Source organism: Hoplias malabaricus, chromosome 4, assembly GCF_029633855.1.
Source record: "Hoplias malabaricus isolate fHopMal1 chromosome 4, fHopMal1.hap1, whole genome shotgun sequence".
Lineage (NCBI taxonomy): Eukaryota > Metazoa > Chordata > Actinopteri > Characiformes > Erythrinidae > Hoplias > Hoplias malabaricus.
The window spans coordinates 69,260,813-69,272,513 of NC_089803.1; the positions used below are offsets into that span (position 1 = coordinate 69,260,813).

At 45.8% G+C, this 11,701-nt stretch overlaps 1 protein-coding gene across 1 annotated transcript in view; it reads left to right on the forward strand.

The window, feature by feature from the left end:
• Window positions 1–229: 229 nt before the first annotated feature.
• LOC136695083 (plexin-A4) overlaps window positions 230–11,701 on the forward strand; it is a 228,048-nt gene continuing 216,576 nt past the window's right edge. Inside the window, exons 1-2 of the mRNA XM_066668896.1 lie at window positions 230–413; window positions 8,926–9,080. Coding sequence (XP_066524993.1) covers window positions 230–413; window positions 8,926–9,080 — 339 coding nt within the window. The remainder of the gene's footprint in view (window positions 414–8,925; window positions 9,081–11,701) is intronic.

Here is an 11,701-nt window from a genome sequence, read left to right on the forward strand (position 1 = left end):
TCGATGAGCAGGTGTCCACAGCTCTTTAGCCTTAAAGAGTAGCCACGCAGAACCTCAACAGTGGCTACACAGTACAATGAGACAGTAATTCCAGCCTCTCTGTCTGTCTAGACTCCATCAACGAAAGAGCAATGCAAACGTTTGTGAAATTAGCTGCGCTACAGGTAGCATTAAGCTAGCAGCTGTAGCCCAGTCCACAGAGGCAGAATCCCAAAGCAGTGGGAAAACAATGGCCTCCTTTTCCTGCCAAAGTCCAGCACAGCCTGGGAAAGGAATGTCACCATGCAACTCTATCACCGAGCAGCCCAACAGCAGCGGCCAGAGCGCCGCATCCTGGCTTTGTACGCTGGCTGGAACACTGCACGCTTTTGTTCCAGTTCCTCCCCTATGTGTTCATACACAGAGGCACATAGGTACACACAGGTACACACACACACACACTCATCCTCCATCCTCACAGGGAGATGGATGCTATGCCCCGGTCTCTCCTCGCCTCCATTCCGCCCCCCAACCGTTCCTCCTACTTCAAAGCCTGCCATCTCTCCATCCACCATATGTCCAACAGCTTGTGCCCTCGATTTTTCACAGGTGTGGGAGTGTGCTCTCTCTCTCTCTCTCTCTCTCTCTCCCTCACTCTCACTCTCTCTCTCTGACGTTTTCACACTCCCTGCCTCTTTCACTAACTCTGAAGTTCAGGTTTTTATTATAAATTGCGGTGCTCTACACCATATGACCTCGGGTCTAAAGTTTGTACACACTGCCTAAGCTTTTTATTTTTTTTCCCCACAGTCACCATCAATTCCATTGGCCAAGGACACTTGCATGTATTTGGAATAGATCTAGGATGAATTGGACTAGCACCCAATGCTGTTAATGTCCACCAGTCTACACATCTGCATTCCTATTAAGAAAGATGCTCCGGGTCGAGGCGAGAACTAAGCCAGATACAAAACAGCCCTGCTCCAGAAAACACTCTCTCTTTAGACATATTTTGTTTACCCTAAGACTTAATGCGTATGACTTACATCAGAAAACCTAATCTGCATATAATTTTGATAAAAAAAGTGCTGTTTTAAAATATTGGTTACTTCTAATCCATATTTGACGATGAATTAACGTGACTCTGAAAGAGAAGGATGTTTCAGGTGGCCCTTATTCATTTGTCCATATTTGGACCCTAGAGGAAAACACTACCTTTTATCCGTCACGCTGATCCTAGTGCAGTTATTTAAACAACTTGTGTTTAGTGAATATTTACAACTGTTTATGTGGATATGCAGTGTGTATACAGTAGTCATTGAGACCTGACATTATTCCATTACCTCACTCTACTCAGCCTTTGTGTGTGTGTGTGTGTGTGTTTGTGTTTGTTTGTATGAAAAGTAGCCCAAAAATAATGGCTCTATACACAGATAAAAAAAAGAAGACAAGAGAAACTAGGTTTGTTTCTCATGTGCAGTTATATTACCTTAGTTCATCTAGTCCAGAGAGAGAGAGAGATGAAATAGCCTCCATAAAAGCAAGTGATGAATATTCCGGAGGCACACAGAACAGAAAGAAGGTGGTGAAAGTGCAAGATTTGCCAAAATAACTCTGAATAAACACCAGCAGCGTTTGTACAGACAGGTCATTTATAACCGTAATGATGCTGTGTACTTGTAAAGCTAACACTAGAACAGTTTGTGTTGTGCACAAGTTGAAACAGATGAGTGTGTGTGAGAGAGCGAGAGTGTGTGTGTGTGTATATATGTTTGTTTTCATACATTTTCAGGACAACGTGAAATGTGATTTTGAGCTAAAAACAGAGGTAAACGATGTAACAACAGTTTAATGGTCACGTAAATGGACACTGAGGCTACTGTGAGGGTTCAGGGGTAAGTTTAAACATTTTTAACCCAATGGCAATGACTTAAACGTTGAGAAAACTTGTAAAAATAACAATGCACTGTTTTTGTATATTTTTAAAAAATGTTTATTGAGTTTAAATCAAATAAAAACCAGATATACTCCGATATTCAGTGCAGTCTCAGACTTCGGGACCCCACTATGTTTGTTTTTATCAAGGCTCTGTGCGACCCCCACGTCCCAGCGATGAATAAAAACAGCCCCGTCGCGGGGGTATTTTGTGTCCTGCTGATTGACATGGAGAGCATTAATTTCCCCCGTATCAGCGCTCACTGAGGCATATCAGGACTGCGCCGATGCCTGGGAGCCTTAGGCCTGCGTCTGTTCTGCTGTTGGTCATGCTGATCGCACGCAGAGAGATTACTTTTTCTAGGAATAAGAACCAAGGGAAGGAGGGTGGAGGAAAAAAAAAAAATAAAATAAATAAATAAAATAAAACTCATCAAATCCCCACCGGAGTTCAATCCGACCAGAGGCCATAGCGTCTCCTCCAGAGCAGAATGCAGTGAGTGAGGGCTCTCAATCTAACAGCACTGAAAGTGTAGAGAGAGAGAGAGAATGTAGCCGCAGGTGAAAGGCGGCGCGGGAGACGGATAGCCTATGAGGCTGAGCGTGAGAGATTGAAAATGGTGGCAGATAGAGGCCTGCATGCGAGATTGAGATGGAAGAAAGTGAGCGGGCCGAGATTGTGATGGAGAAGGAGGGAGGTGGAGAGAGAGAGAGAGAGAGTGAAAGAGTGAGTTGAAAATAGAGAGGAAGAAGAAGATGGATGTAGGAAGGGTCAGGCAAAGAGCCCCTCTGCGTGCTCCTGCCACCGTATGGAGACTGAGTGTCCACACAAAGAGAGAGAGAGAGAGAGATGTCACTCACCAGGCAAACACTGTGTGAGTATGAAGCCCTTTTACCACCCACCCCCTGGAGAGGCAGGTACAACTTGGCTAAAGCTGTGATGGCCTTTAAAGTGACAGCTGGATGAAAAATCCAATTTGCACACTTTGCCCTTTACCCCAAACACAGTCCATCAACCGAGACACCAGTGGCGTCTGAAGTTTACTCTTTTAGATTTACCCTGGAGCTACGAGGCTAATGTAGCTAAGTGGTACGTCCTCATACGTCCTGTGCTGCTGTTACATTACCCCCTGCTGTTAGAACACTTTACTTTTCTGTCTGCACTCTGGGCATTTACAGTTACTACCTCACACTCTTAGGAGTGCAGTACCTACTGATACTGCTCTTGGAAATGGCATATGTAGTTTATACAAGTGTAAAGATCGACTTCACTGCTAAAGGAGGCATATTCATTCATTCATTATCTGTAACCCTTATCCAGTTCAGGGTCGCGGTGGGTCCAGAGCCTACCTGGAATCATTGGGAGCAAGGCGGGAATACACCAGTCCTTCACAGGTCAACACACACACACACATTCACTCACACACTCACACCTACGGACAATTTGGAGTCACCAATCCACCTACCAACGTGTGTTTTTGGACTGTGGGAGGAAACCGGAGCACCCGGAGGAAACCCACGCAGACACAGAGAGAACACACCACACTCCTCACAGACAGTCACCCGGAGAAAACCCACGCGGACACAGGGAGAACACACCACACTCTTCACAGACAGTCACCCGGAGGAAACCCACGCGGACACAGGGAGAACACACCACTCTCCTCATAAAACAGTCACCCGGAGGAAACCCACGCGGACACAGGGAGAACACACCACACTCCTCACAGACAGTCACCCGGAGGAAACCCATGCAGACACAGGGAGAACACACCACACTCCTCACAGACAGTCACCCGGAGGAAACCCACGCGGACACGGGGAGAACACACCACACTCCTCACAGACAGTCACCCGGAGGAAACCCACGCAGACACAGGGAGAACACACCACACTCCTCACAGACAGTCACCCGGAGCGGGAATCGAACCCAACCTCCTGGAGCTGTGTGACTGCGACACTAACCTGCTGCACCACCATGCCGCCCAAGGAGGCATATTCTCCCCCTTTATCCACAAGTGAACAGAGTTCTGAGTCTTAATGTAACAACTGTGACCTGCTGTGGTCAAAGTACCACAAGGATCCAAACCACAGCTCTGTTCTCCCCATGTTTAGAACAGCCGGTTCCTTTAAATGATAATGAGCCGCTCGCCGTTCACCCGGACACAAGGGCACAGAGGTGTGGAGCAAGTAACAGAAGCTATGTCATTTTTTTTTGCCAGTTCTCCTTCTTCTCTATTATTGTTTTTCTTTTTCAAAGAGTACTCATATCTGCACTTCCTGTACATGCAGAGCATTCTACTGACAGTGATATTATGGGCCACGGGTGTGAGGTGATAGACATGAAGACCCCCCCCCCCCCCCCCCCTCTCTCTCTCTCTTCCTTAGAGGGGGTTTGTAACAGTTTGAGCAGTGTGATCTCAGCTCTCCTCTCTGAGGGACTGCAGGGTAAGAGATGTGACAGTAGCGGTCTCGGGCAGCTAATGCCTGCGTTCGTGTCCATTATACGTTTGGAGATTTGTTTTTTCCTTCTGAAAAGTTACTATTTTTTGAGGAGATTTTTGTTGAACATTGTGAAAACACTTTAGATTAGTTACACTTCACAAGAAGCACTTCAGCCACTAATCTGGTCCCAAATCTAAGCTTTTTAACTCGTTTTCCCTTTGTCCGGATCTGATCCTGCCGCATTCGCCGCCGTGAGGGGGTTTAGAACAGGTCTGAACTCTGGTCACCGTGGTCTTAAGGTGGATCAGGGAATACGTAGATTAAAAGTTGTTAAAGGAGAAGTGGTGCTTCGGTTTTCAGAGCCGCTTTAATTAAAATCCAGCAGAGCTTCAGTTGGCCTAATTGTGGAGATGAAACCAGAGGAAATAACTGGTCAGGAAATCTGATTAGGCTTCTCCACCACAGGGTTCTGCCTGTGAACTGGATGCATGGCTTAGACACCACACACACACACAGAGCGAGATAAACACACAGACATAGTCAGGATCAGAGAGTTTCGACAAGCTCGATCTCCAACCCAGCAACCAAAACAAAGCCTCCCCCTCTCGTCAACACGGCCACTTACTGGGTGCTACGTGCTCGCCGGAGAACAGGTTCATTTTCCCTCGCTTATTAGCGGCCTAAATACCACGTTCTATTGACAGGCGCAGTTGCCTGCGGAAATGGCTTTGTTTATGGAGCCGTTTGAGTGTCTCTGGCTCAGAAGTACCTGCTCACCTTTCCTTCCTGCCCTGGTAACTCCCACTTTGGCACACGGGGAATCGATTCGCTGCTCCTGATCGGATCAAACCCAACATAGGCTGAACGGCAATGCCTACAGAGATCCTATATTGTCCATTGACATTAATTACCAATGCCTGAAGCTTTGGTTTAAGATATGGCACAATCCTAATAGCGCAGCTTTTAGGATTGAGTCGTTTGTAATGCTGCAGATTAATGTCAGCTCATCCGGGGCTGCTTTCGCTGGAGAAAGCAGTCGCCCCCAGCTAAATATTGATGCTCCCACAGTGAAGTGAGAATACAGCGTTTATCCTGCCATTGACTGACAGTAAGAGACCTCCCAGGTCTTTCTGAGCCTCCTTCTCCTGGCCTCCTTCTTTAGATGTTTCCAGGTCTCCAAGGATCTGAGGCTCATGCTATTGAAAATCTAACAAGTCCAAACATTTGTAGACACCCATTTTGATGACTGATTGTGGCTCCTAGAAGGTGGCCCAGTTGCTGGAACATCTGCTTAACAGCAATATGCTAATTGCTAAGCCTGGGCCAGCCTGGCTTAAAACCCTCCAGCACTGAGCTGTGGAGCTAGGAAGTGGTGGAAAGTGATTCACAACAAATCATCCAGCATCACGGTGTGGTCAAACACCATCAGATTCTCACAGAAATGTTCCAGCATCTAGTCTAAAGACCTCCCAGATGATTAGATGGCGCCACATTGGCAGTGTTAGCATCTTTGCCTGGTAAAAGTATGCTGACCTGCAGAGCTAAATAGCCTGGGGGTTTAGAGCATACATTTTTTCAAACCTCGTGGACCTTTGTGTTAGCACATGTTCCCAACGGGATCTTTCGCTCAATATAAGCACAGGAGCCTAACGAATCTTGCCCCAGTGTCTTTTATATTGCAGCTGCAGTTTTATTGCAGCTAGCTTCAGCTGTGTTTCCAGATATGCAGCACAAATCACACACACAGGGGCTGCTGAACTAAGGTGGCTGTTGTGCTGTGCTTGACACATCCACACTCATCATTAGATTACGTTCCTCTGGAGTCGGCAGAAGAGCATTAAAGAACTTAGAGTGGGTCCAGAGATTTAGCGCTGCTGTCCAGGAGCTCTGGAGCTTCAAACAAAGCACATAAACCTCAGTGCCTTTAGAACTCCTGAGATTTGAGTGCTTTAAAGCTTAGAGATCATCTAAAACAGTTCACAGTACATTTAATTTGGTAAAAGAATGGGTGGGCACCATACACTACATCTTGTGAGCACCAAATAGTACGCAATAAGTACTAAAAACTACTACATGAGGCCCAGATACTATGTAGTGAGCACCAGATACTATGTGGTGGGCACAAGATATTATGTTCAAGCACTAGATACTATAAGGTGGGCACCTGATATTATGTGGTGGGCACAATATATTACATAATGCACTCCAGAAAGTATAAAGTTATAGCAAGACTATCAAACAAGCCAAGCATTAGACACTGTGCTGAGAACTAGATACTACATGATGAGCACCAGATGCTATGAAGTAGCAGATATTATATGGTGAGCACAAGATACTACATTGAACATAAAATATACTATGCTGAAAGCCCCAGATATTATAGGGTGAGAAAAATATTTGATATGATATGCACCTGATAGTATTTAATGAGCAACACAAACGATCAAATGATCACCAGATACCTATTGTCAGGTACCAGATATTATATGGTGGGCACAACATATTATATAGAGAGCACCAGAAGCTGACCTAATGAGCCACAGATCACAACGTGAGCGGTGACCACTGGAGACTATGTGATGAGTACAAGATCAATTATTTGCCCGGTAATACATGTCGAGCATCAGATACTATTTCGGGCGCACCAGATACTATGCTGTGAGCACTATAAACTCGCAGATACTATTTGAACACAATATACTGTGGTGTGAATACAGGTACTGCATGTTTAGCAGCAGATACCATGTCGCCAGCACCAGGGACCATTCAATGAGCACCAGATATTATATGGTGAGCACTAAATACAATCAAATAAATCCCAGATATTACAGAATTGCTATATGCAAAGCATAATATACTATATGATACTATCAGGTGTGCAACTGATAGTATGTGGTAGACACAAGACACAAGGTTTATTGTGAGCATTACAGGAAACAACGGTTGTTAATTGTATGTGGTGCTCTCAGTCACAGTAAAAAATAGTGGGTTAGTAGCGTAGTGAGGGATATATATATAGCATCTATCCGTGCCACTGTCTGTGAGTAAAAGAAGACCTGAGCGTGACCTAGTGCTGACCTAACGAGTCTCAGACATAGGGCGTAAGATACTGACCTTTACAACTATGAGATGTATCATATTGTATCATAGGGACCGACATGACCCCTGAGCTTACAGCCAAGGTTTGAGAATAAAGCCTGAATTTACAGAGTACATTTCCACCCCAGGATTAAATTAGAGGTCCTTATATCTGTGTGTTTCTCTTTTCTTGTCTTGTGTGGACTGTGGGGTACATGGGAAGTTTTCTCACATCTACTCTAGCTATTTCAAGCAAGATGAAATGCCCAGATCTAGGCTTAAATCCATCTAATGCTTGCTCTTTCTTCTTCACGCCTTTCTCTTTCTCTCTCTCTCTCTCTCTCTCTCTCTCTCTCTCTCTCTCTCTCTCTCTCACACACACACACAAACACACACACCCTCTTTTCTCTCCGCAGTGTTTTAGCTGACTGCAGGCTTTATGGAGGGCTTTCTTGTGCCTGACTATGGAAAAATGAGGCATTCTCCTGAGATTGGTGCTTACACAGATTATCCAAAATCAATGACCACGCCGGGCTGGAGAATAAGAATCGTGCACATTTGAAAGGGCGCCTGTCGCTACTGCAAAGTTCCAGAAAATGCAGCGTCATGGATTTCTTTTGAGCAAGGATTACGTGCCACAACTTTCTTTTGAAGGCACTTAAGTTGGAGTGAGAGGTGTTACGCAAGTTTCATTGAGAATTCTCATTGGCGTTGGCAGCTGGCTGCGCCCTGCGGCTGCGGAGTGGAACCCGAGCCTGGAAGCCGAGCGCTGTGTGTAGAACTGTGTGCTTTTGCAGCGTGCCCTGTGTTTGCTTTCATCGTGCTGTGGTGTTATCCAGGCTGTGTACGCAGTGTATTTAGCTGAAATTTCACATAGATTTGGCTCACAGCTTCCATTCATGCTGGGATCCTCTGTTTAGGCTGGAGATCTCTGCCTTGGGCGAGAGATAAAGCAAAACCACAAGTATTTTTCAGAACCACCACATTTAGTTTCTCCATCAATGTGAGGTCTAGTTCTACAAATGTGTTGCTTTAAAGGAACACTAGGTAGCATTTTTTACCTTTAAATTACAGCTTTAAAATCACCGTGCTTCACTGGCTTAGCACTGCCCCGTGATACTTTGGGAGGAGGGTAGGAAACCACACCCACCCTTGATTTTAGGACTTTGCTGTAGATGTGAATTATACTCTGCGACTGTAGGGGGAGCCCAGGAGCACAAATACCAAATCGTACCTAGTGTTACTTTAAAGTGGTTTGCTAACTGTCGTTTTACAGTGACCCAAGAGTAGTAGTAAAAAAAAAACAAGCGGGAAATATAATGTAAATTAATTTACGTTAATTTATAGATAATAGTCAGTTACAATAACGTTCAGGATATTTGCCCTTTGACATTGTCCTCCACTGACGTATACACACTCAGAACAGCAGAACACACAGTCATTCATCACAGTAGCAATAACCGTCATCATATCACCACTCTTCATCAGTGGCTGACCACATGGACCCGATTTTGACCTTTCAGTCCATAACGAAAGCTGGCTTCTGCTCTGATCCCCAAGCCTCGCGAGCGGGGCTCAAATGGAGGCGGGTTGATCCAGAGGAGGTGGCAGTTGCCATGGCGTTTAGGCAGAATGCTCACAGCGTGAGAAAACTGTAGCTCCTGTGGTTATCGCACTCACACACTGGGGATGGTTCTAGACGTTCACCCAGTCACTCTCACAGAAAGAGCCTTACGAACAGTGGCCCGAGTGTGGCCCAAAGTGCGTTTTATTTTGGCTAAACGTGCTTTTATTAAGAGCGCTCGCTGCAGTGCCGTCCCTGTTACTGAGCCCCGAGAGAGACAGCTGTCCCTGCCTCGTCACTCTTTTCTTACTGAACCCTTGCTATGTCCAAATCACAAGTAAACAGCACGAATAAAAGGGGCTGAGCTGTTTAACGAGTGTGTTCGACAGCGCGGTGCAAGCTCCAAAGACAGCCCTGTCAAAACATATCAGTGCACCTGTTCCCCCTTCAGCCTTCACTACTTAATACAACATGATTCATTTATTCAGGAAATGGAGGCTTGCTCTCAAGGTCATTTAAAGGGACACTAGGTCACTAGTGCTGTTTCACTGACCTGTAATAAAGAGAGCAGAGCCTCTGCTGTCTTCAATCCAGACTCAACACCGAGCAGAGACCTGGACCTGACACAACAGACAGTAAATGGACAAATAAAATCCTAAAGCAAAGTGATGGGAAGTCAGTGTGTAATCCACCACATCATTTCCGACCATTCTAAGGTTCCTGAGTTATAAATAACGCCTGATACGGACAGGTCGTCAGGGAAAAGTAGGATTGAACTGAAGTTCAGCAGTGTGAAGTCATTGCAGCCAGTGGCCTCTAGGCGGACATCAAGCCTGTGTGCTTTTCTCCTGCTCTCAAGGTCCCTCTGAAAAATATAAAGCGCTGAAAGTAATTGCCGTGGCAGTGTTTTGAATCCCAGGTGGCTCCCACAAAGGCATCCACGCGGCGTAGGAGCGCGTCACGTGACAGTCGGCTCTGATGGAGTGTTTGTTTCCCCTCGTCCTGTCTTTTTATCTGCTGTTAAGAGACAGAAAAAAAAAAATAGAAAAGCATTAATAAGAAATAATAAAGGAATCTGCTCTCATAAGGTGTTGTTTTTAAAAAAGGCATGGCATCTCAACGAAGATAATTAAGATTGTGTCGGAATCATAGCTCGCCCCGGAATTTAATTCCAGGCATAATGCGATAGCAGAGATTAGCGATGTAATCCAATCAGGATTTATTCTATGTAATCCACTTTATTGATATTGAAATGAAATGGAGTATTAAAAAGAGAGAGAGAGAGAGAGAGAGAGAGAGAGAGAGAGAGAGAGAGAGAGAGAGAGAGAGCAAGAGAGAGAGAGAGAGAGAGAGAGAGAGAGAGAGAGAGAGAGAGACAAGAACAGCAATTGTGAAACACCGAGCTCCTTTTTTGCAGACATAGCTGTGATTGACACGCCCGGCTTCTTCGTATGCGATGTGATGTTTTTGTTATGGGCTGTGAATGACTATTATTCTGGCATTAGTAATAACCATACGGAGGCTGGCATATTTATCAGGCAGCACAGAAGGAACCTCCACAATTCTGTCTGGGTCCTTTCTGTCTAAGCTTTTACACAGTGTCCCCAAATGTCATGGACACATCATGGCACTGATATTGAATTCAAATACATTTAAAGGAACACTAGGTCAGATTTGGCCATTTTACCAGTGGGCTCCCCCTACAGTTGAAGAGTGTAATTAACTTTTACAGCACTGTCCTGAAATCAAGAGTAGGGGGTGGTTTCAAACCTTCCTCCTCCACACCACACACCACACTCCTCACAGACAGTCACCCGGAGGAAACCCACGCAGACACAGGGAGAACACACCACACTCCTCACAGACAGTCACCCGGAGGAAACCCACGCAGACACAGGGAGAATACACCACACTCCTCACAGACAATCACCCGGAGGAAGCCCGGGTGTGTGTAGGAGCAAGGGGGGGGCCTCGAAAAAACATTCTCCTCTACAGAAAGGGACAGTGCTGAGACAGACCCTTGTGTGCCACTGACCCTACACCTGGGCTTGTTTGGTGCTTTATCTCCTCACGCAGTGGACCGTCCCACTAGAGAACAGGGCAGAACAATGGCAAGCGGATCACGTGTCGTCTCCTCTCACCGAGTTTACAGTGGAGCGTCTCTGATAACTGGAGCGGATATGTTAATATTCCTCCCATGTGAGGAGTAATCACAGCAGTGGCTGAGATAATGCCTCCACGCTCCGCCCACAGTCCCCTGGGGTCCTGACTACACCTGTCTAACGTGAGGGTATCTCCCTGGGTGTGGGAGGAGGAGGGGGGAGGGAGGTTATACTCACAGTATAGAGAAACTGTTAATCCTGCTTTGTCCACTGGCCAATACACACACACACACACACACACACACACACTCCACAGAATGTGAGTGACTGGGTGAGTGTGTGAAATTGCCCACAGATGTGTGCGTCTATTTGTGTGTATGTATCTGTGTGTGAATGACTGGGTGAGTGTATGAAAGTGTCCACAGCTGAGAGTGTGTGTGTGTGTGTGCATGAAAGACAGACACAGAGAGAGAGATTGGTTGAGTGTGTGAAAGTGTCCAGGGTGTGTCCTGCCTGTGAACAATGATTCAGAGGAGCCTTTGGGCTCACAGCAAATTGATGAATGAATGAATGAATGATTAAAGTAAATCGTCAACAG